Source organism: Leptonychotes weddellii, chromosome 13, assembly GCF_054177405.1.
Source record: "Leptonychotes weddellii isolate Sample4059 chromosome 13, ASM5417740v2, whole genome shotgun sequence".
Classification (NCBI taxonomy): Eukaryota; Metazoa; Chordata; class Mammalia; order Carnivora; family Phocidae; genus Leptonychotes; species Leptonychotes weddellii.
Genome location: NC_138381.1, coordinates 36,549,537 through 36,576,238, shown reverse-complemented (window position 1 = coordinate 36,576,238; position 26,702 = coordinate 36,549,537). Strand labels below are relative to the sequence as shown.

The 26,702-nt window shown below is 40.6% G+C and overlaps 1 protein-coding gene across 2 annotated transcripts in view; it reads right to left on the bottom strand.

The window, feature by feature from the left end:
• Nucleotides 1-26,702, bottom strand: part of GAREM1 (GRB2 associated regulator of MAPK1 subtype 1) — a 188,049-nt gene that overhangs the window by 97,601 nt on the left and 63,746 nt on the right. For both annotated transcript variants that reach the window (XM_081801439.1, XM_081801440.1), the window contains exon 2: nt 23,273-23,413. In XM_081801439.1, the coding sequence (XP_081657565.1) occupies nt 23,273-23,413 (141 nt within the window). The remainder of the gene's footprint in view (nt 1-23,272; nt 23,414-26,702) is intronic.

Genomic DNA, 26,702 nt, shown 5'->3' with positions numbered 1-26,702 from the left:
ACACTATACATGAATGCTATATAGGTAAATGTCCTTTATGTATTATGATGGGGAAATGGGAAGTGGAAATGAGGAGGTAGCGTTGACCAAAACCGGCCCATGTCTCATTTCAGGACTCCCCCTGCTTCACACTCCAGTTGCCTTTTACTTATCTACCACCCATGCCACCAAGCCCCTCATCGTTGGTGTTGAGGGGCCTTCCTCTCAACACTAATCCTAACTCCCTCAGGCTCATTTTGGAAGGAAAGCAACACCATTAAAATAATGCAAAAGACGAGTGATATTTTTTTCCCCAGTATGAGTTAAACCTATGGATATAATGCATTTAATAAGTAGAAATTAAAAGAGAAATTTCAGTGTAAGGCAGGGGAGGATTTATGGAGGTGGCTGAAGATTTTCGGAACCCCTTCAAATAATACTCCTTAGATGTCGCTGAAAGTCTTAATAAATCACATATGGTCCTCCAGACCAGAATCCTGTTTACCAATTCTACTCCAGCTCCCCATTTTTCCTTCTTCAAATTGTTGGCTTCAGTAGTTTCAAATATATAATTTTATGTCATTGAAATATACTGCTCTCTCTCCCTGTCTGTAACAATCCTCTCCTCTCCCCACTCTGTGACCCAGCAGGTGCACCACCCTGTAATTCTATCAATTCTACTCTAGTTTAGTTAGGAGCCTTTTCTAGACCGTCCTAGCGCCTTGTGTTTGCCCCTCTAGTGCATCTTACTACCTTACACTGTAACAGTATTTCAGGCAGGCTTAGGATTTCCTTGTACTTCAGTAACTAGCACAGTGTCTGGCATAAAAAAGTCCTCAACAAATAGTGGCTGCATGGATGAACTTAGAAATAACGTTAGGCAAGGACCACTCCAGGAGAAGACAAGAAAGAGAAATGTCTTTAGACCACAGTTTTATATATTTATAGGAAGAGGCCTGCATATAAAAGGGAAACATTCTTGTTCACTGAGACCCATCCATTCAAAAACATAAAGGGTTGGTAGACTAGAAAGCTGTGACACTGCAGCTTTTGATCATCTTCCTGATCTGTTTTTACAAGAAAGTCTAAACACCATATCATAAATATGAGAGATAAATTGTGGTTAAACTGTTAACTAAAACTAAGTACCACAGTCAACCGGCAGTTACGCAACAAAGAAGAGTGATTTAAATTATATTTTGCTTCCGTCTGGCTGGGAGGTCTACATACCAAAACTGGGTTGGCAGCTTTTCGCTGTTGAGAAAGTCCTACAAATATTCCGGAAAAACCAGTGGGTGGGATTTAGGTCCTCAGTAATACAGCTTTTACTGTCAACAGGTTGAAATGCAAAGTGGACAAAGCAAGTATCATCATGTTAGGGTCATGTGCTTCACACTCAATGCCCCGAATTAAAAAAAAAACCAGACACTGAATGCTAATAGCTCTATTTAAATTTTTAAAAAAGAAAAATGGAGAAGTTACCAATGTTATCTAGGCTACATGGAAAGGGCAAGGTTGGGAATCTACTTAAAACATCTTAATCTCCCCTAAGCATCCGGCAGTGCCAATGCTCTTTTTTTTTTTTTTTAAGATTTTATATATTTAGGGACGCCTGGGTGGCTCAGTTGGTTAATCGGCTGCCTTCGGCTCAGGTCATGATCCCAGGGTCCTGGGATCGAGTCCCGCATCGCATCGGGCTCCTTGCTCGGCAGGGAGCCTGCTTCTCAGAACTCTGCCTGCAGCTCCTCCTGCTTGTGCTCTCGCTCACTCTCTCTCTCGTGCGTGCGCTCTCTCTCTCTCTAGCAGATGAATGGATAAAGAAGATGTGATATATACATACAATGGAATATTATTCAGCCATCAAAAAATGAAATCTTATAGTTTGCAATGACGTGGATGGAACTAGAAGGTATTATGCTAAGCGAAATAAGTCAATCAGAGAAAGACAATTATCATATGATCTCACTGATATGTGGAATTTAAGAAACAAAACAGAGGATCATAGGGGAAGAGAGAAAGAAAAAAAAAACACAAGACGAAACCAGAGAGGGAAGCAAACCATTAAGAGACTCTTGATCATAACAAAACAAACTGAAGGTTGATGGCGGGGAGTGGGGGTGGAGGGATGGGATAACTGTGGGATGGACATTAAGGAGGGAATGTGATGTAATGAGCACTGGGTGTTATATAAGAGAGATGAATCACAGACCTGTACCTCTGAAATCAATAATATATTATATATTAATTAATTAAAGTTAAAAAATGTTAAAAAAAAAAAAGCAAAGAAAACAGAAAATCATTTCTGAGATAAGACTGAAAATAAATAAATACATGTATGTCTGCAGCTGGGGTGTCTAGGTGGCTCAGTCAGTTAGGTGTCAGACTCTTGATTTCAGCTCAGGTCATGGTCTCAGGGTTGTGGGATTGAGCTCCACATTGCGCTCTGTGCTCAGCACAGAGTCTGCTTGGGATTCTCCCCCTGCCCCTCTGCCCCTTACCCTGGTCCTGCTCTTGCTCTCTCTCTCTAAAATAAATAAATAACATCTTTAAAAAAAAAAAAAAACGGGGCGCCTGGGTGGCTCAGTCGTTAAGCATCTGCCTTCGGCTCAGGTCATGATCCCAGGGTCCTAGGATCGAGCCCCGCATCGGGCTCCCCGCTCCGCGGGAAGCCTGCTTCTCCCTCTCCCACTCCCCCTGCTTGTGTTCCCTCTCTGGCTGTGTCTCTCTCTGTCAAATAAATAAATAAAATCTTAAAAAACAAAAAAACGAAAAAACAAATGTCTGCAGCAAATGAGAACCACTGATCAAAATGGAGCTATTTACTATTTGAAAACTTGACCAAACTTCTGCGAACCTGTGGATCTTCGTATCTGTTGGCAGTGTGTCATAGCTGGCCAAGTAATTTTCATGGACTGTCAGGCAAAAAACCTACATAGTAGAACTGAAAGAGAGGTTTCAATATTTCTTCTGTTAGTAAAAACACCATTCTCCTTTTATACTCTGAGTCATTGTTCCCACTGCCTCACTGATAACCTCTAGATCACAGGAATTCTATCTTTTTTATATTAAGGCCATAAAGTCTCTATAGACCCTGATGCTAAGTACAGAGTGATTATTCATTTTAATGAATGGAAGTGGATCCATAAAGATCCTTCCCAACCCAGCCCCAGTTACTTTTCTAGCTCATTCCTTGCCACTCTTTCTCATTCTTTCACACACTCCTCTCTTCCTCCCCTTCTCTCTCCCTTTCCTTCCCCTTCCCTCCCTCTCTCCCACATATGCACACACAATATGAATGTGGCTTTTCAAAAATAGGCTCTGCATTTTGATCAGGAATCTGAGCAACATAGTTCCCTGGCAATAATAAATAACAGTGAAACTAAACAAACAAAAGACATTGCTCAGCACTTTCATTTAAATACAGCTAACCAAGAAAAATCGGCTTGGGCCTTCAACGTAAAATGTAGTAACTGTCCTCACAGAAGGTGGACAAATAGTCTGCATTTGATCTGAATGGTACACCTACACCACTGTTCTCCGTGAAGACAGATCAGCACAGGCATCCGAATAATATTTTATTGTCTTGCCCTTCCAACAAACAAGCTTTAAGGATGACTATATTCCAGCAAAGCTGCAAGTTATCAGACCTCCTGAGAATGAGTGAGTGAAAGGCATAACTAATTCCCAAAGTATATTCACATTTCAGGGCCCATATGCTTCTTTACAAGATGTAGAATGGCTTTCAAATCATGAATTTGGACCCAAATTACTTGGAGTATGCATATGTTAAGCATATATATATGTATACTTTATATAGAGAGATTTTTAAAATATTTTTATATTTTAGAGAAAAGATAGTTAGAAATTGGCCTCGTAGAGAGTTTTTTTTAAAGCTTACAGATCTGAAACTCTTTCCTTCCACTTTCAGCACTAACAAAGAGAAAGATACTTTGTTGACAGTGTTACTTGTTGCAGGCTATATATACATATAGCCTTAATATATATAACACATATAAATATATATTTAATATATATATTTACCTTAATATATAACATATGTTAAGCTTAATAATATATATATTTAGCATAATATATATAATAAATATATACTTAAAAGTATATATATAGTTGAAGCCCACATAGTCTTTTAAAATGAGAGAATGGTTAAGTGTATGGTTATTAATAAACAAAACTTTCAGTTGAAAACTAAAAAAAAAAAAAATGGGGGATGGAGGTTGGGTCAGGTATCATTCAAAATAAAGACTTCTTACTTAATTTCTTCCTGATTAACTAAACCACATCATGGGGCACCTTGTGGGTTTTAAATACCATGGACCTTTCTGGCTATTGTGTGGGTAGCAAATTTGGGGGGAACAAAACTGGATGCAGTTCAAAGGCTACTGTAAATAAAAAAGGAAGAGAGTTTGAATTAGGGCAGCAGGAATACGGTTTTTTTTAAAAAAGGACACATTTGATATGCAGAGTAGATAGAATCAGTAGACTTTTAATCACAGGATGTGGGGGATGAAGTCGTGGGCAGACTACCAAATTTCTGGCTTGGGTGGTGATGCCACCAAACAGGATACAGGAAGAAGAGCAAGTTGAAGGGCAAGTTGACCAAGATGCTCCTAAGGACAAATGTCAGGGAGGGAGAAGAGTGGGCCGGGGATGGCACTCTGGGAGACACCAAGACCTGGTGTGGGTGGTACTGAGAGTGAGCTCAGAGAGGAGCCGCGAGCGGGTGGTGATGTCCTGGTGGCCTGGAGGTCCGGAATTCCAAGGAGCAAAACAAACACTTGTCTTGAATGTGGTAGAAAGGTCCAGCAAGGAAAGAACTAGAAAGTGTCCAGCAAGTAGAAAGTAGGATACACTAAGGATCTTAGTAAAAGCATTTTAGTAAAATTACAAGAACAAAAGTCAGAGCAAGTTATGAGGTAAATGAGAGGTGAGGAGTGGAGATGTTGATAGAGAAATAGGGTTAAAAGCAGGATTTGGGTTGGTTTGTTTTTTTTACATCAGTTGCTATCTCACCACCTGGAGATGGTCAATGTTGACATCCTGGTGGCCATCCTTTCATACATTCCTCTATGTGATTCTATGTGTGTGTATATATGTGTATGTAAAATATCTATAAAAATACATACATACACAGATAAACACACAATAATGCAGACACAAAGAACATTTATTGTTGATAAGATCATTAGATACTAATAAAGCAAATTATTTCTTTACACTTAAACCACTCTTTTAAGTTATAAGAATCACAAACATACACACAAAAAGGAAGTATAGTTTCTCTCTTCTAAATCAAAACCCAAGACCTCTATGTGACGCACTGTACTCTTTGACAAAACAAATGTTTCTTACTTCTGAGAAACATAGGAAACGGGACACACCCAATTCTATTGATTCTTTGGAGATAGAGAGCCATTACCCACTTGGAATGTTTCCAACGGTTTAAAGATACAATCTGAGGAGTAGAGCCCTAGGATCGTATACCTCTGTGGGCAAACAACCTCTTAGCAAAGGGGTACTGATCATATACACCCAGAGTGACACCCAGTGAGTCATCAGAGAGGGGCAAGTTCCACCCTGTGAAGCCTCCACACCTGTCTGTCTCACCGTGACAAAAAGAACCCAACACACAAAGCTCTCTACTGTGGTGTTGCAATGTCAACAAAGCTGGGAATACTGGTTAAACAGGCCGTGTCAGCTGAACAGCCACTGAATTTGGCGTAGGTTCCCTCTACCAGGAAACGGGGGAAGAGGTCAGAATTGTAACATAATAAAGGTAACCCCCAAGGACTTGCAGAGAAGAAAGCAGGACAAGGGTTGTTACTGGAGAAAGCTGAGTGCAGGGGGGTTTTTTTAGCCCCAGCCTCAAAGCAGCTTCATTCTGGTTACAGCTCTCTCCACTCTCCCTCGAACTCCTTCGCTCACTGTTGCTATGCCAGTTTCCCTCCCCTAGAAGTTCTCCTAGCACTTACCAGAAGGAACGTGTCTGATAAAGCTTTCTGCATTAACCACTCTCCCTAGTCTGTATACAGCAGAAAGATTTAAAAGCACTAATCGCAGATCTCCGTAAGAGTAGATAAATACCCCGAATTTTTATTTTTAATCAGAGAATGAAAAAACGAAACAGTCAAATAGCCTAGCTGGAGGAGACACGCAAAACTGCTGTTACCAACTTGGAAGATAATACTGTTTCTTATTTATAATGTCAAAACGCAACTCCTTCTGGACATGTTTTAATAAAAGGAAATTTTATCTACTTAGGTAAAAACTAGGTTCCATTTGTGGGGAGCAGGGATTTATTTCTTTCTACTGCCATGGAACAAACATAGGTATAAATAAAGTCAATGGCACCCTGGGGATACAGGAGACAAGACTGGGTGGAACTCAAAGCCCAAAGCAACGTGTTCTTCGGGGGGTTGGGGGGCAATGAGCCGAAGGGGACAATGGATAATGGACACTTCCTGCTGGACACATCACTTCCTGTTCTCCCTGGCTGAGCTCTCCAGGGAACAGAAAAGAATATACAGGTGCTCATGTCCCTCACCTACCTTCACTCACAGACAAAGTGGGAAATGGTGTAAAACATAAAGTAAGCTTTCTCTCCTTGAGTAACAACTGCTTGATATCATCTTCTGGTTTGGTCAAATTATAAAAAGAAAAGAAAAAAAAACCTGTATTTTTCTCTTCCTGCCATTTTCCCAAGAAGACTCTGACAAGAAACTGTGAAAACATGAATTTTCAGGTCTTCAGGGTATATACCTCTACAAGTAAACCACCTGAGAATAAGACCTCCAGAAGATGACGCCAACATGGAACAGCGATCATACAACAGGCTCCAGTATTTCCAGATCACTAAGGTTGGTCACGACGTGCTGTCCTATTTTTCAACCTTCACACATAGAGGAACCTGGTCATTTTCCATCATCTGCTTTAAAGTGGATCAGATTTGCTGTCAGTGGTGTCCATTTATGGCAAGTCTCTCATAATTACTTTCCTAAATCAGTCTTCAAGGCCTTATAAACCTGCAGATGAGAATTTCTAGAAAATGAACCCTAAAATGAAACCACTAGGATTCACCCTGATAACTATGAACACATAGGGTTCACGACTGATTGATGAAGAATGTGCTCACAGATTCCCTTTTGCCAATACACCGATTTGCTTACACCCAGCACGGGATGTCCGCTGCTTTCATCGATAACAGAGATAAGACCAACCTGAGTTCTCATATGTGAACTGCTTCAGCTTCAGCTGAAGAGTATGAACCCAGCGTTCACACTACATATTTCCTAGCAAATGTTTCAAACGTGGTCTTAAAAGACGTGAGAAACATTCAAGTAGATGTTAGAAGGTAAAGTGAGGTCACGTGGTCATCAATTTCTTTTCTAGGCAGTTGGCCAATTTTGTACAATGTGTTCAGTTATTACATACCTCTCCACTCCTTGCTCCATACGATAATTAGAGTGCTTCCTTTAATTTGCAGCTTGGTTTTCTAAATATAAATGTATATGTTCTTGGATCAATGGTGTAACTCTCCACCTCCCCTGCCAGTGGTATTTTCCTTGTTTGCCTACGCCCTTATGATAATGTTCTACCTCCAGCTTAAACCAAACTGATAATCATACCTTATGCTAGACCCTTTCTTACATTCAAGCAAAACAAGCATTAGTTTTAAGCAATACCTCTAATTTATATATATATATATAACTTGTATATCATGATAAGGGAAGACAGAAAAGTAAAGGATGAAAGGCGAAAGGAAAATGCCTGAATGATTCTAAAAATAAAAATGTTTGTAAAATATGAGCCTAAATAATAAATAAGATGGTAAATAAGACATGTAGCAATCTAATACTTGTTCATGCACTCATTTATTCAACCATTTAAACATCTACTATGTACCTGGCATGTGGCAAGGGACTATGAAGAATGCAAAGATAAATGAACTACTATACCCAAGAGCTTATAATAAAGTAGCAGATACATGTAAAAGGCATTTTATGTCCTGAAGTCCCAGAAATGGTTTCAATAAAGTGCTATGAGACTTACAAGAAGGAAAAGCCCTTCCGACAACGGCATTTGAGGTAAGGGCATTTAGAATGGCTTTAAGATCAGGTAACATTTATTCTAAGCACAAAAGATACCACTTTCCTAAAGAAGGTGCTAAGTATATGAAAAACTGGGAAAATCTCGATCTACTAGAAGTAATGCTTTGCAAAAGGATAGTTCATTATAGTTTGCAAAGCTTCTATATATAATATATTTAATATCATAAATATTGCTATCACTCTTTAAAATTTGGGACCTAAGGATAAAGATACCTTTTGAAGTTACAGAAACAGTAATGTAAATTGCAGAGGCAAGCACTAGAATCTATAACTTCTGACTCCAACTCTAAAACCCACTGCACCCCACACAGCCACCCAAGAGTCTGCATACTTGAAAGATCAATTTTTAAGGCTGGTGGGACTGCAAATCCGAAACTATATGGGTTTTTTCACAGGTTTGTCTGAGCTTGGGGAACCTCCCTAATCTTACTCGTTCAGACCAGTTAAACTGAGTCAGGAATCACTTGAGAAACCCAATCCATTCAAAAGCTGCCAAGCGGAGTAGGCTTTTCCTTGAATTAGGTCTCATGTAGGTACGGCATCATCGTGCTAAATACCCTGCCTATCCTCAGAGGCAGTCAAACCGGAAATCATTTCATTCAAGACAACGGTTAGATCAAACGATTTGGAATTGATTCCAACATTGAATAGATTTTAAAAAGATAATGGTACATGCCTGGCTCTTCAATCCAATTTACATGTACTTTGTTCAGGAAATGACCAAACAGGGCCATCCCAGAGTAAAAACTGCCACCACTGTGTAGCCCATACACGGACTGCCAAGAACCCTAACTTCTAACAGGGGTCGATGTGTGCTTAAAGGAATTAAAAAAAAAAAAAATCTGGAAAATGATCTTAAGAAACTGTCTCATTGTATCTCACCATGTTCAGACAAACGGCTGAATTAAAAGTATGGTAGAAAATAATCAGGCTCTCTCGAAACAGGTATTTGGAGGAAATCTATAAATAAGATCCTTCGTGTAAAAGTAGGAGGGACATTTTAAATATTAAAACGAATCTATACATAACATTTCACATGTTTTCACATGCCAACAAAGAATCATTGTCTTACTGAATAATGGATGTGTTGACATTTCAAGGCTTAACCATCTTCATTTAGATCAAGCAAAGATCTTGTACAATGGAAACAACAATGTGTTCTGGATGCTCTCCGTACTACTTTGCAAAAATTACATTCTCCACTTGGTTATTTCTAGAATATTAGAAACATTACGGATTTTTATAACCTAATCTTACACTTGACCACTAAATTCTGATATTAATTATAATCTTTGGTTCAGTTATTTACTTGGATTTTCTAGGGAGATATTTTCTTTCTAAGGTATTTTCCTCTTCCTTTCCAAAATTTGGAATCTTGTTTCCTTTTTTGTCTATATCAACTACAAAGTAACAGCAACAGCAGCAGAGACTACTTCTGGAGAGACAACACTCAGAATAGGCCAGATGATCTTCTAAACTTGCTAGTTACATATGTGCTCATTTCAGCCTCATGGTACTTAAATGAAATAGGTATTATTATCCCTATTTTATAAATGATGATATTGAGGCATCATTAAAAGACAAGATCACAAAGCCTCTAAGCAGTTGAGCCAGGTCAATGAACCACCTCTCTACACTGTCATTTTGGTATAGTATACACTCTAGTTGAGGGGCAAGTTCAAGTTGTCAGGCCACTAGTATGAACTGAATGTGTCTCCCTGCCCCCGCCAAATTCATACATCAAAATCCTAAAGCCCAATGTGATGGTATTAGAAAGCAGGGCCTTTGGGAGGTGCTTAGGTCATGAGGCCCTCATGAATGTCATTTGTAGTTTTATAAGGAAGCCCACAGAGGTCCCTTGTCCCTTCCACCATGACGGCACAATGATCTTGGACTTCTCAGCCTCCAGAACTGTGAGAAATAAATTTCTGTTGTCTGTAAGTCACACAGTGTGTAGTATTTTCTTATAGCAGCCCAGTAAGACTAAGCCACAAAAGAGTGAAAGTGGGAACCCTCATCTTGTTCCTGATTCCAGTTGTCGTTGTTTGCCACAAGGAAGGAGGCGATAAACTTGAGTCTGCCAGGAATCACGGAGCTGATTCAAGGGTGGTTCCTGCTACCTCATCATCTTGGAGCCCATGTCATTCAAGGTCTAGTGTTACTGCTGAGCCAAAGTGTGGCACTGTCTGGCTGGTCAAGCATGAAGACAGTCGTCCAGGGATGACTGGACACCAGTATCAATAGTGGGTATCGTTCTGCCACACGGCACCATGCTCAGCAGGGATGGATGAAACTCACTGGGAACACAGTATCAAAGAGAAGATAACTTCTTAATAGTTCCAGCAACAGTAAAATGCATCATCTGACTTTCCCTCTATTATTTCACAAAAAAAACTGCTTGCTCACTATGTAACATGCGTATGTGTGTGAATTCAGGGAGAGAGCAGGACTAAGGTGAAGTGAAGTTATATATGCTAGGAATTCTGTGGTTCAGTTTAAATGTCTTTATTCTTTAAGTTTCCAGTGGTCTGCCTTCCTAATCCAGATGTGAGGTTTTGCTCAAATAAAAGGACTGCTCTTTCCCTCGCCAGTTTATACCTTAGTAACACACAGACCCTTCCACATGGTGCTCCAAAGGGAGAGAGGGAGAACAAAAAGCCCTCGGATTTGTGAGCTTTTCCTGCTAGACAAGCAGAAGAATGAGACTAGATAAATAGAAGAACAGTATGTAGGTCTTACGGCTGATAAGCAGCTTTGTTCAATGTAAAGGAAAGATAAAAAAACACCAAAAGAACAATTACGGCCTCAATCAAAATGCTTTCTCATACCTGAGATTATATCCTCTTCATGATTCACCCAGCCTGCCCTGAGAGACTTCAGAGCAGTCCCAAAGAACAATGCAATGTATTATTTGCTATTTCCACCTTCCTTATGCAATTTGCGAGTCACAAAAGGCCACCCCCACTTGCTGCCAAAGAGTTATCTCTAAAACACAAATGTAGTATCATGGGAGTGAGCTCACTGCTGACAAGACACAATCCAAACCCAGAAGGTTCCTAAGAACTTTGTGGTCCGGCGCTGTGGCTGGCAGGATGCAGGCTGAGTGCTCAGGCTTCACAGTTAGATGGCTTTGGGTTTGAATCTCGACTTCATCTATTGCCTGTAGGACCTTGGCTAAGATCCCACAGCCTTGGTCTCCTCATCTAGAAAGGGACAGTTTCTGTGATTAAATACAAGATGCGCTGGCCCGAGAGCTCACTGTGGTGGGCCGTAAGTGCCACAAGAGGTAAGACTCCCTTCTTTCCAGCTATCTCTCCATTCTCTGCCCCATCGCCCAGCGTCTCGTAGGCATTCAGTTTCTCATTCAATATCTGAAAATCTCCACAGACCAGCAGGTCTGCTTGCAGGTCTCCTTCCTAGATTTGAACTCCCTCTGTGTCGCCCGAACTTTAAAAAAAAAATGCTTTTGTTAAAATGTTGGGAAGGGAGGAGATAGAGCAATAAAAGAAAAATGGTGATACACTTCCATTTAGGGGATCTGGGTGGAGGGCCCCCAGAGCTTGATCCCACACAGCCTCACCTTGTTAAATTCTTAATTTCAGCAGCATTTTAAGAACCATATGTTCTGTGGGTGTATATAATGCAATCCAAAGCAGGGAGAGCAGGTTTTACAATGTTGTTTTAATTCTTCTAGAATCTGTGCATGCTAGGCATTTACACATATACCCTTTGTTAATATAAAGGAAGAAGGCAAGAGCCAGGGTAGTCCTGGAGGATAAACAAAGCTTTGCAACTCAAGGGGCTGCTCCTTTGCTGCCCCCTGAATTTTTCTGCCATGACACCCATGGTTGCCGTTGGTCTCATGCACTGTGTGCAGAAAGTCATGTCTATTCACAAACTGTGTTAAGTGGGTTTTTTTTTTTTTTAAAGCCTGGGCAACGGTTTGTTATGTTTTAGAGATTAACTCTGGCACTGGCTTTCTAGATGATGTCCGTCTGGCAGCCTCTATATAAAAAGTGAGAATTTTTGGTAATGCAGCATAAAACTGATGACCAGTAATACTACTAATTTCTGGTTTCTCCATCTCGACCCCCCCTGCCACTGCGGGCTGGAGAGCTTCGCTGTGGCAGCCGTCGTGGGCATTGCAGGAGGTTCGGCAGCATCCTCAGTTTCTGCCCACAGATCAGAGTAGCTCCCCTGCTCTCGTTGTGACAACCACACACGTTTCTAGACCTTGCCGAATGTCCCAGGATGGAGAGGTAGGTGCAAACTCCCAACCTGGCTGAGCAACTTGCTTGCTCAAACTTGGTTAAGAACCACTGGTCTGTGTTAAAGAAAGAAAACAATCATTGTTTTCTTAAAGAAGTAACAGAGTTATTAAGAACTGTGATAAATTCCCAGGCGCCTGGGTGGTGCAGTCGGCTGAGCACCTGACTCTTGGTTTCTGCTCAGGTCCTGACCTCAGGGTTGTGAGATCAAGCTCTGTGTCAGGCTCCAAGCTTAGTGTGGAGTAGGCTTCAGATTCTCTGTCCCACTGCCCCTCCCGCTCGTGCTTTCTCTCTCTCTCAAATGAATAAAATAAATCTTTAAAAAAAATTGTGATAAATTCCATCAACAGATGTTTTGATCTTAACAAGTCCACCTACAATACACATATTCTCCACCACAGACGAATTTATTACAGTATTCAAAATATGTGACAGACTATTTCATTCAATTCATCAATATTTCCTAGATTTTGATGCACAGAACAGACAACTCCTTTTGGATGAAGGAAGGAAGTAATTGCCAAATAAAGGCAAAACTATTAAATCTTTACACATCAATCTTTCGAGGCTGAGGTTTTTTACCCCCATCATCTGATCCCTTACTCCAAACATACTTTTCTGTGGAATTATCTCTGATGTACCTGGCATCAGAACTAAACTGGGGGCGCCTGGGTGGCTCAGTCAGTTAAGCATCTGCCTTCAGCTTGGGTCGTGATCTCGGGGTCCTGGGATCAAGCCCCACACTGGGCTCCCTGTTAGGTGGGGAGGGTTCTTCTCCTTCTCCCTCTGCCCCTCCCCCCAGCTGGTGCACACTCTCTCAAATAAAATCTTTAAAAAGAAAAAAAAAAAAAGAATTAAACTGAAAACTCTAAGGATAAGAGCATTCTTCCCGATCTGGAAGCCCAGCACCTGAGATGATGAGAAACTTTTATTAGAAGGCCCTGAATCTGTACTTTCCTACTCTATTTAGTTTTAGGAGGAACTTCAAAGATGTTTTTGTTGTTGTTGCCAACATTTATTTTAAGGGAAAGGAGTGTTTTTAGCAAAAAAGAAAACGATGGAAATAAATTAAAACCATTAGGAAAAAGTGTGCATAACCACTTTAAACCGGGAGGTTAAAAAAAAAAGTCTGTTTCCTTAGAAATGGGACCAAAAAAAAATCTCAGAATTATGCTTTTCCTTGTATCTTGTTCCCTCCATCTAGGTATCAACTTTTCGCTCATCAGCATTTCCCCCAGCCTAGCTCAGGGCTTATTATCTTTCATCAGGTCTGTTTCAACAACTTCCTTATCTGGTTTCTCTCACCTTCTTTCCATCCTTCTCTCTGAATCAGTGGGGAAGGTGACAGAGTGTGGGGGGAGGCAGCCTCATGTAATTGTCTAGAAACACAGATTATGCGAGTGCTCGCCGGGCACAGAGATGACAGCTCCCAATATTTATCCTAGAACTCATATCCCTTCACCACTTGTTCTAAGCTTATTTCCTAAATACTCCCTTCCCCTCTTCCCACAAAGCATTGATATTACTTTCACTTTTGCCTACAATCCAAACCTTTATTCAAGCTGGTACTGTCTAGAATGCTCTTTCCTCCCATGTTCACTTGAAGGCCCTCACCTGCCACTCCCAGACAGCAGGGATCTCCCCTTATTCAACAGTTCAAAGCCATTTGTTTGCACCTCTATTAGGGCAATTGCTTCCTGGCTTCTTATAGCCATGGAGGGGCTTAAGAGCTCTGTCTGCCTACTCCAAGGGAGTATGAGACCAGACCAGTTCTCCAGGCAGTTCTCAGGCATCTTCTGTCAACCTGCTCAAAAAGTCTGTCCTTTAAAGATGAATCAATTTCAGCTAGGTCACAAATAATTTAGTTGAGCCCTTGAAATTGTCAGGCTTGTGATATAACAGGACTGCCCACAAGGAGCCTTTAGCAGAGAGAAGAGCAAGATGTAAACACTCTTGGGCACAATCTGTTATAGGGATTCCCAAATGGAAGGAAGAGGAAGGCCCTTGTCTCTATATATGGTGTGGAAAATTAGGAAAAGCTTCTTGAGGAAGGTGGTGTTTGAGGTAGGATTTCACAATTGCACGGTGACTCTGATGTATGAGACCTCCAACCACCAGAAAGAGCAAGGGGTAAGGCCAGGCAGGTGGGGCCTGAGGAACAACCAACAGCCCAGGGGAGTTGGCACCCAGTCGGGGGGGGGGCGGCGAGTACTGGACAGTGGAGCCCTTAGTCCAATGGACGCCAGGCCTCGGAAAGGCTCTGTGTTAGACAAAGAGTCTGCACTCATGTGGGGACGCCTCTGAAAAGTCCTGGCCAGTGGTCAAGTAACAGAGCCATAATGGGGGAAAAATAACCTGACAACAGCACCGAAGATTGACTGGAGGAGAAGAGAAGACTCTTGGGTCTTCGGAGCAGGTGAGACCCAGTGAGGGTAGCTGGGAAAGGGGAGCAGCTTTGACAGGGACTGTGGAGACAGCATCAGCAAGACAGGGCACACAATTACTTTAGGGGTAAAGAGGTGGATGAGAGCTAAAATTCCCACCCAAGATGACTAGCTTTATTGCTAGAAGTAAGAAAGCCAAGATGATGAAACGGAATGAAGAGCTGTAAGGAAGAACATAACTGCCACTGAGTATTAAACTCACAGAATGCCAAGACAGGAGGGGAGAAATGGAGTATTTCAAAAGCCTATGTGTTCATAGCATTTCGTTTACCTACAATGATTTCTAACGTCTAGGAAATGAAAGCTCTGTGTTTATTTTGCTTGTCTCATGCTCTCTCATTGGCCTGATTCACTCCTGGGGACAAACCCCAGGATGTTCTATAAACCAGTCCTAGCAAGTTGGAGGACCCGGTAATGTATACTTTACTAAAAACACACATGGATGTGTCTGAATCATCTCTCCTCTTGCCCTAAATGTCAGAGAAGTCGGCCTGGTCCCTGTGGTTCGTTGTTTTTCTGTGTAGAATACACCTGACAACTTCCCGAATGGGGAAGCAGTTTAACAGAAGGCCAGCACACAACCTCACGGAAGATGAGTCATAAAGGTAAGTGATTCCAGTTCTAAGCAACAGAGTGGAGTGACTTCAGGAAATCTGACCAGCACTACAATCATGATTGTAGTCTGTTTTCCTCAAAGAAAAAAAAAAAACTCAAAGCAATTCCTCAAAGCTGAAAAGGAACCTTTCAAAAGGTCACCTTTTAAAAAAAGATTTGCACTCATTTAGAGGTACAAATCCAACATGGAAATCAAATTATGAAGTGAGACAAGCCCATCCCCGCCCATGCTATAAACACTCCATTAACAGTGTGGTTTCAGGCAACTTGTTCAAACTTTCCACCTGATGTTAATCGCATTATCTCATAGGTTAAATTATACTTGAACTGGAGGTATCCCATTCAAGTACCAACTTTCCGTGCAATACCAACATACAAGAAGGAAAGGTCCAGAAAAGAGCAGCCCAGGAGTTTTAAACCCCAAACACCATCCCAGTTTTGTGCCTGGGGTTTTTTTTGTTTTGTTTTTTGATCCTAGATTTTCTACTTGCAGAGTCAGTGTATGATTTACAAGGAGCGTAAACAGGCTGAAATGTGAAAATAGCAATCAAGGGATTCTCAAGGTTTTATTAAAGTCCTTTTACTAGCTTTATAGATCAAGAGAAGCCACACGGTATGACACCAAATAGCTCTCCACTGAATTTGCTCACACATTTCCCCTTTCCCTATCTCCTGTAAGGCTCTTATTTTAAGAAGAAACTCATAAAAAAATGTTTCCTTTTCTTCCCCAAATCTTACATACACCCCGTTAACCCTTTTACTTAAATCACCACCACCAACTTGGGCACTCCCTGGAAACTGGTCCCTGCTGAGAGCAATCAAGTCTCCTTGGGAAGCCATGAGTTGGATGGTGCTACCATACTGTGAAAATGGAATCATTTCTTCCCAAGTTCACCTTTAACTGGGCTGCTTCCACAAGCACTCAACACCAGAACAAAACCACCCCGTGAAAGCTGAACTTTCACCCCTGTAGAAATTACCGAAGACTACAAATAAGACTCAAGGATTGAGGCAGAGTGTTTTGGTGGGAAAACCACTTAAGAGTTTTATATTACAATTAACTTTGCTAATGGTTGGCAAGTCACAGTGCTTTTTATTACAAACATTTTCAAACATAGAAAATTGGGGTAATGAATACCGTATTTACTCTTCACCAAAACTGAACAATTTTAACAGCTTGTCTTATATTCATCTATTTTTATGTTTGTTTTAGCTGAAGTATTTTGTAAATTATAATCACATTTCCCCCTAAGTAATTCAGTATGTACCTCTAAAAAACAATGATATCTTCCTCATAACTATAAAACTGGTATCACCCCTAACAAAATCAAAATAATTCCCTAAAATCATCTCCTCATGAGTATCATTCATACTCACATTTCCTGGGGTTATTGTTCTTAAGCATTGAGAAGTGAGACTAGAAAGCTACTCCAGAGGTTGGTGACAGTCCTTAAGTCATCCTTTCTCTCAAAGGTAGATGCTTACATGATTTCTTTATCCTTGCTTTGAGTTCAAGTGTCAGGGTAATTGCCCAAAGAGAACATCCACCTAAGCTCTGACAATAAATCTATGTTAGTAACAGCTACAACAATGACTTCATGAAATAAAGAAGTGGAGGGAAAGAGAGGAGCAAAAGAGAGAACAAATACCTTTCAAGGAAGAAAAAAAATGACAAGGACAATTTCCCAGACACTGGGCTATTATATTACTTAAATAGTCTCCCCCTCTCTTCTCTTCTGAATCATTCCTCCTAGCCTAGATTCTTCAGAATTCATTATTCTTAAAAGTGAGTATTAGAAACTTTTGGCTCTTACGCCCTCTCTCTTGGCTTCTTGTTAATACCTCTTGATAAAGAGTAGTTGCTCCTTGCTTGCTCTTCCACTCATTTTTACCGCCTTTTGTTATCTAATTGCCTTGCTTTTATTCACTGACAGCACCCCTCTAGAGATGGACAGTTTCCTTCTCCACACAACATGCTTTCTCCAGGCCTCAACCTCCCTGCTCCCAGCAGGCTCCCATGCATTGCCCTCTCCAAGTCCAAGGAGCTCCCCGGGAAGCTCTTCTGCCTTTGCTTCTTCCTGGTAATTTATTCAGAGATGGGAATGTTACCTGTCTGCAGATGACTTACAAATCTGGAAAAGGTCAAGATAAATATATATTTACTTAATTTTCCCCTAGAGTCAGAATACAAGCGGTGAGCTCTGTGTGAAAGGAGAGGAAAGTGAAAGAGCGTTCTTCACCTTACTGGCTAATTCTAATAGCACTCTCTTCTGTACAAAGGTTAGAACGTCTTATGTGTGGACAGTGCCTTCTAGCACTTTCCAGGCAATAGCAGTGAGGGAAGCAGGCTCTGGAGCCATATATCCTGGGTTCAAATCACACTTCCTAGCTGTGTAATATTACAAGACCCTTAATATCTTTGAACTTCAATTTGTACCTATGAAAAATGCAGGTAATAACACAACCCACTTCCTGGGTTTGTTGTGAAAGTTACATGAAGAAATGAAAGTAAAATGCTGAGTTAACAAAGTGTCTAGATAATAGTTTGCACTAAATAAACTTTAGTGATTTATGCTAACTGTGACCTAAAGATTCAATTATGAAAAGTGGTTATTTCTTAAGTATCTAATATTTATCACTGGCAAAATTGGCTGGGATAATGTTCCTTGGCATACTCTGTTAGTCTGTAGGCCTTTTTGAAAGAAAGTTTGACTATTTCCATTTTAACACATAGGCTTTATCTCATGTAATACAGAAAGTACACAAAGTGTTGTTCAATGCTAGTAGTTACTTTTGTAAACGGATGATTCATGCTAATTAAACTTGCAACCCAGAGAATAAAATTAGCTTGTTTCAACATTTCCTTTTGTTCAGTAATTACACTTCAAGGTTATGTAGATACCACATTACTATAATTTTGCCTGAGAGACAGACTGCACACCCACATTTTTAAAAACAGGCGACTGCCAACAGAAATCCAGATGCTCGCTGAGTAAGAGCCCTGCAGACTTCATAAGCAAATCTTCTACTAACCTTGTGCTCCAGTGTAACTTATTTCTGTACATACTGTAGCTAGTAAGGAAGTACTGAGATCATTTTTGCTTGTTATAGATTCACCGGATTTGCAGGAGGATGAGAATTTAAAAATAGAAGCCAAACGTGGCTGACGTTTCTCTTCGATGCTTATGTTCCAGTAGCAATCTGTTCACCCATGATGACAGCAAGCGTTCCATCAGATGATTTAGATTTTCATAAACCCAGTCAGAATCCCACTACTTCTCAAATGGGGGGGACCCGAGACACACAGATACATCCCATTCTGATCCATTTGGTTTCTCTAAGCTTTGTCTTTATAGACAGCTATTTGGGGATGGCTCTCATGAGAGGTGATAACGAGGAGATAACACTGATTAGTGCTCAATTACGTGCTGGGCACGGCGTTGTCACTGACGTAAGTTAGATCACAAAGTATCTTCATGACATCGCCTAAGTAAATCTCCTTTCCATAGATTGGGAACGCAGAGCGTAGGAAGGTAAATGAAATTCCAGAGGCAATGGCATGCATATCCAGGTTTTTGGGAAGCCTGAAGTTTATATTAGTTTTAAAGGGAAAAAAAAAGTCAAATTGTGAGTACTGAATTTGGTTGAATGCCCTAGAAGGGGTCGGCATAAATAAGGAATCCCGAGGTAGGAGCTTCCACAGTAACCACCTTATGTCTGCCTGATGGACCCCTCGGAGCTGCAGAGACAAAGGAATCTGATGAGCAGAAACGTGAATTGTAAAGTGAAAATCATTCATCTTTAGAAAATCTTGGCTATAATGAAGTCGCACTCGGATTTAAAAAATTTTTTTTTAAATAGATTTGGTTTTTGGTTTAGTACGTCAGCAGGAAAGATGGGGAGGGGGGTGGGGGGTGTAGTGGGAGGAATGCATGCCAGGTGAATGAGCAACAGTCTCTGATGAAGTGCCAAGCAGTAATTTACATGGTCTGAGTATGCAGAATGTAGAAACATTCTGAGTTCTTCATTGTATGTTCCTTAGGAAATCTTTGCCCTTTTGGTACAGTGAAAAGTTAGAAAGTTTAGATACAATTTATTTGTGATGCCTTCTGAGTAAAACTTGTGTGCAAGCAGCCATCGCTTTTCTCAACACTATGCCAATTTTTCTTGAGCAGTTTCTCCACTGTTAGCAAAATATGTGATGCTGACTGAACACATTCTCTCTCTCGGAATCAATTGTTTGTTATACCAAGAAAACTCTTTCTTATCCAAAATGAAAAACTTATTTTGCCAGAATGAGGGAAGATCTTTCTTTTTTTCCCAAAGCACATATAATAATTTCAGAATTCAGAATAAGGCAACTCTTATTACCACCATATCAGAGCATGGCTCTCAGAAGAAGTTCAAGACATATTTATCTTTTCTCAAAGTTTTATGAAATTATTTCTTTTCACATGAGGAATTTCATGAAAATTTCTGATGAAGAATATGGGAAAGGTGCTCTGAATTGTAATTTCCTAAAAATGCTGAGTTTTCTTATATGCCGGAATACACATGAATAGAGCGGCATACTGCTGCCCAGGCTGGGTACTACACAACTCCAAGGGACACTATTTACACAGAGTGAAGAGCGTTGCCTGGAGCAGGACAATGCAGGGGCCCTGAAGGAAAGAACGGTTGCTACCTCTGCCAGAAAAGAAGGAGTTGCTTGGAAAAATGAAGGGGGGCATGTCACAGAGATACATGGGCCAGCTGGACCCAAATGGCTAAGTCTGGGACAATCTGAACATCCAAATAAATAAGGACAGGAATAGAATGACGTAACAATCCATAATTCCATAATAGGTAAGTAAATAAATAAATGGGAGAGAAGGAAAAGCTCTCCATGCCGTATAAAGACAAAGGAAGGAACTAACAGCGGACTCTGGTTAGAAATGGGCTGTTCTGCCACCTTCATGGTAAACACCGAATCAGACAGAAATCAATAGCTGCAACAAGGATGGGGTGGGGGGGTTTAGAGAAGGACCACTCCTCCTTTCAATGTCCTAGTCATCACAAAGTAATCCTCAGGAATGGGATTAGTGCCCTTATCAGAAGAGGCAGGAGAGAGAAGGTGGAATTCTCGCTCCATCAAGTGAGCACGGAGCGAGAAGACCACCACCTGCAAACCAGGCAGCCAGCCTCACCAGACCCTGGATCCTTCCTGCCTCCAGAACTGTGTGAGATGAACTGTTTATAATCTCCCCCATCTACGGTATTTGTTATAGCAGCCTGAACTAAGACAGTCCTATTTCAAGGTTTTTTTCCCTTTAAGATATTTTCTTTCCTTTCATGTGAGGCGGTATGATCTTAGAGTCCACATTTCCTTTTAGTCTTGGCACCTCAAATTTTCATTTAAAAAAGTATCACTTTCTTTTCTTTTTAATTTTTTATTTTAATTCCAGTATAGTTAACATACAGCATTATATTAGTTTCAGATATACAATCTAGTGATTCAACACTTCAATACATCACCCAGTGCTCATCATGACAAGTGTACTCCTTAATCCTCATCACTTGTTTAACCCATCCCCCCACCCACCTCCCCTCTGGGGCCCGGTTTCCCAGTTAAGTGTACCATCACCTTCGTTATAGATAAAGAGTAAGCTGTTGAACATACCGTATCTTTCTTCCTAGTGGAAGCTGAATGGCTGCTAATAAAAAAAAAAATGTTCAAGACAATAAAACACAAATTCTTCAGGAAATCTTTTCTTCTGACACTGTGAATATGCATCCCAGAACAGTGGGTCCCAGCCCTGGCTGCATAATTTAACTATATAATTTAAAATCCTGATGCCCAGCCCACACTCAAGACTAGGTACAGCAGAACCTCTAGAGATGGAATCTGGGCACTGGTCATTTTTAAAGCTCTCTAGGACATTCCAATGTATAGCCAAGTTTGAGTTCCCTAGATCAAGAATCTACAGCAATAAAGAATTCTATCTTTTGTGTATAGACCCAGAGGATTCACAAAGGTTTTTGAGAATTGGTCTCACTGTCTTAACTATAGAGAACAAGCAGATGGGCAGTTACCAGAGGAGAGGTGGGTGGGAGGATGGGTGAAACAGGTGAAGGGGATGAAGAGTACACTTCTCATGATGAGCACTGAGTAATACATGGAATTGTTGAGTCACTATATTGTACACCTGAAACTCACATAACACTGTATATTAACCATGCGAGAATTAAAATTTTTTTTAAAGTTAAAATAAAAAAGAATTGGACTCACTTGTTGAGGAATGTACATAACAAGTCAAGTTATGTGTCTACCTGGGAAACGGTAACTGAATGAAGACTGGGGCCTGTGCCAAATGAATGTGAGACACCATAAATACCCATGGAGACTCCACGGGCATAGCAGGGATGCCCGCACCATCCTGATGCAAGGACAGGCCCTGATAAGAGCAAGGCTGAGGAAGGCCACTCCGGCCTGGGAATGGCGTAAACGGAAAAGTAGCCAGTATGTCCAGCCAACAGCGAGGCGACCCATTTAGCTAGATGGAAGGTTCGCTCTCCAGAGTAGAAAAGGGAAGTGTAGAGAAGCAGACTAGAACCAGCCCCAGGGGTTTTGAGAAATAAGCCAGTGAGTCTGGTGGCAGTTTGGAGTCTCTAAGGAGATTTAAGCTAAGGACCAAAGACCGCATTGATAAGCTATTCATAGTGGGGTCAGGGGAAAGACCAAAAACTCAATCTACTACGAGAAGAACACGGTACATCCGGTAAAACTGCGTATATGATGAAGCACAATCTTATACCTTCCTTTACAGTTTTCCACAAAAGACAGGCGCTGGCAGTTTGGGCCTCCTAAAAAGAGCAAAGATCTCACCTGTCACGGGACCCCCTGACAGGAGAGACTGGGCAGGCCAGAAGGTTTGTATTGTTCTCTGGTCCCTTTGGCCTGATTCCCAATCCAACAGTCATCAGTTTTAATACTTTCTGCAGCTATACGTTCCTCCTTTTTCCATGAACGTGACTCCTATGGTCAGCATATATAATTCTAGGGGACAAAGTTTCAGGCTAGAGAAATTCTTTCTTATAATTTTTTTTAATAAGAATAATTACAGAGAAAAAAAAAATCAAGATCCTTTACATAATGATCTATAAGCCACAGATACAAATATAGGATAACATGTTTGGTTTTTTTTATACTGCGTTTATAAGCCAGCACTACTGAAACTGTATTCAAGCCACTAGATGTTATCCTGAACTCCTCGACAGCGCTGACACATAGGACGTACTCAGTAAAAGTTGGCTCAGTGGCACTGTTGAACTGAATGGCGTTCAAAGTGAGATGAAATGGCCGCTCTCACCCTGATTTAATAATGAAAGCAGTGAGGGCATCACAGTTACCTGTATTCCAAGTGCCTTGCTGCAAACACGGCCAGGTATCTGAGCTTCCAATCCGTTATTTTTAAAGCCAGACCACAATGCTCATATGCAAAATGGCATCTTGTAAAGCCATTCCCAAAAGCAACATCCATGTGGTGCCCAGGGTTATTCAGACACTGCAGCTCAGATACTGATTGCCATCCCAAGGCAACAGAGACACTCTCTGTGTTTGTAAAGTGTTCATTTTATAAATATCTGATAAGAATCCACATGCAACTACATGCATTAATTAGAAATTACCTATGACAAAATGACACTGAGCTTTCACTGACAGATAGAATAACCACAAAAACGTGTTTGATTCTTTTTTTCTAAGTCATCATACTCTAGTTTATAGACAAGTCTTATTTTTTCATTCAGGAGGAAAAAATTTGCACATTCTGCCCTTCTTGCCCCTTGAGGGGAGTTGTACCTGCATAATGTACTGGAATCTCTATCTTTGGCCCAATGACGTAGTGTCCCTCCTCCAGGCTGTGGGCAGTGATGGTGGTCCACTGACGGCATGAATGAATCAGAAGGTATTCGTTTTCCCGCAGCCCTTCTATGCATTCTCCTGGAAAAGATAATTTAGTGTAAGAAACTTAGAATTAGCATCTGTTTGCTCCATACTCTGCAGTAAGATTTCAATAGTTAAGACTTCACTAATGCAGAAATTGATAGTTCATCCCAAGATGACATAAGCTTGCTTCCGAATTAGCACTAAAAAGGCATTCTACAACAAGCTGACAACTGCACACAGGATTCCCTAAAAATGTTTCCCACTTATCTGCGAAGACATTTTCAAAACCTCATTTTATCTCAATGATTGTACTCAAGGATAATAAAACATTTATTAAGTGCCAACAATATGTTAGTACTACCTAGATGCTCTGCATGTATTATTTCATATGATGCAATAATATTACGAGGTAGGTATTGTTCCTTTGTTACAGGTGGGAAGAATCAAGGTTCAGAATGTTAAGTGGTATGTCTGAGCTCACAGATTTAATAAGCAGGAAAGTGAGGATTCAGGCCCAAGTCAGACTCATTCCAAGGCTTACGCTCTTAATCACTAAAATACAACTACCAAAAATATATGATAAACCTCTCTGTTGAAACAGTACTTGAAATTAAATGCCAGTATCTCCTTTTAAATTTTGTATGTTTTTATCTAGAACTAATGATGTAATGTATGGGAATTAACATAAGAATAAAAAAAAAAAAATTTTGTATGTTTTGCCAGTTCTTTCTGGCCCCCTACCAAATTTCCCAATTAAAAATAATGAAGCTTTAGAGCATGCAAATGAAATTATTTTTTTCATTTTGATATTTTCTGAGGTACCTTTTTAACATCTGAACCAATGACAAGTAAATTATTTCAAAAAAGAAATCCATCCCCTGAAACTTAAAGACATTTTTTTAGATGCTGAAACAACCCATCTCATTAATCCTGGTTTAGTCGTTTTCAATGCTCAGATAATACCTGAAAAGGCTAATTTCTTTATACAGAAAACAGCCTTTCTTATTTCTGATGTTGATTATACTGCAAAAACCAAACGAGTCAGTGATTTAACTAGGTGTTTTATTCACAGTTCACTTAAAAAAGTTTCAGTACTTTTACAATACAAAAGAAGTTGAGGAGGCAGTAATGATCAATTTGGTTATCACATTCATAAGCCATCAGATCTGTTTCCAATCCAGTAAGGCCCCAATCTTGAAAACAGTCTTAATGCAAGAATACTTCATCTTGGTCGCAGGAGACACAGATGGGGAGTGGGGATGAGGGGGATGGGAGAAAAAGCAGCAGATCTGGAAGCAGAGGTATCCTAGCAGGAATGAGAGGTCCAACTCCCCAGGGGGAACTTCCAAAACCAGACTCCCCTGCCCTCACGCTTTGGGAGACCAGGTTCATAAAGTCCTCCCGAGGAGGCTGCTGGTACTTACGAGTGCTCTGCACCCCCCTCAAGCATGTTGGAGCAGAAAGAAAGATCTGGAAGGGCTGCTCCAAAGGCGAAATCATCTGGCCTCCCCTGAGGCTCCCCACCAGGAGGTAGGAGGGTGGGAAGGGCACAGAGACAAGCAGGCAGGGGTTACAAGCACGAGCCATGAAGTCCAAGAGATTTGGTCTAGTCAAAGCTCTGCCCCCCATCACTGTGCGGTCTTGGGCAGAAACCCTCCTTTCTCCCCGTGAGATGGGGCAACAAGAGTACTCGCTTCCCAGAGCGGCCGTGAAGATACACAGTGACAATGATGGGAAGTGCGGAGGTTTCCGTCATATGATGTTAGGAGGGATCAGGAAACGTCAGCGATTAATTTTATTTACTGCACGCTTCGTGTCCCTAGAATTCCATCCTTCTATAACATTGTAATTGAGTTTATATTATCCTCTTACAGGTGAGGAAATGACTTCAGGGCAGTTAGGAAACGTGCCTAAAGCTGCACAGCAGAAACTGACTTTGAGGTCCCTCTACATCTCCCCCTGTTCTTCAACACCACACTGACTTTTGCCTTGAAAACTGCCAACAATAATCCAAAAAACAGAGAGAAACTGACCCTCAGCTCCAAGTCTCACTCAAGGAAGGAGGGAGAGAGTATCAGCAACAAAAATGAGGAATTAAAATATGAATTCATTAGAAAGTGAAAGGTGCTATGGGAAAAAAGAAAAAGTAAAGGGTAAGAAGATCAGGAGGACCATATAAGAGAAAGAAGAAAAATTTGCAAGGTTGTCATTTTAAGGTATATTTCATTCATTTATCCAACAAACATTTATCTCCTTATTTGTTTAGCTTTTTCTAAAAACAGCTTTATTGAGGAATAAGTGATCTACAAAGAACTGCACATATTTAATGTGTCCATGCTGAACACTGGCAAACATTTATGGAGGATCTTTCATGCACCAAGCAATGGAGGAGTGGGCGAAAATGAAAAGAGAGCTTGGCCCATGCATTCAAGAAGCTGACATCCTCTTGGTGAGATGTGTTCACATGTAATTTTATGTAAGGTAGGACATGACTAGTGCTAGGCAAGAGGAATAAAGAATCTGGACTGGAGATGGCGACTTTGGCAGAGAAGATCAAGAAAATGTCAAGAGGAATATATAGCTTTTGGGCTGGTCCTAATTCTCTGGCAATGGAGGCCAGAGAAAGGTTTGGGATGAGAGACTGGCCGAAGTTCTGCTTTAGGAAAATTAATCTGTCAATACTATAAAAGCTGGATTAGAGAGGAAGAAACCAGAGCCATGGGGTGTCTGTGAGGAAACTCAGAGAGAAAACACACCACCATTCAGGGAAAAAGAAAAATGTCGTTTTCTGCAACTGAACTGCTATATCATAAAACTGTTTTAATTTTATTCCGCAGCGGGCTCTAAAGAGGCAGCCAAGAAACAACTGCAGTCAAGTTAATCAAAATGAAAATTTAATGTTAAGTCCTACTGCTAGCTGATGTAGTAAACACTCTTGTCAAGAGGATTCGGAATGATTTTCAAAGCTATAAAGGAGTAAGAAACCAGTGCCTGTTTTTGAGCTTATGTCTTTTTTATTTTTTTTAAACAACTGAACCATGTGCCTGCTTTAGGCAAAAGAAGTTTCACAAAAATTGTCTAGAAATAAAACTTAATATAATCACTTAAAATGTCCTAGGGTAGGCCACTAATAGAGACACTACATTAAATGAATCCCTAAAGTAAACATTTTTGTGATATAATTATCCTGTTGCTTAACTACTATATATAACATGCTAAAACTTATATATTTAGCTCAAAGATGTAGTAACAAGAAGTCTAAAAGAAATGTGTGTTAAATTCCAAAATACGTTAATATCATCCTGAAATTTCCCCAGATCCAGCATGCTTCTGGGATATACTT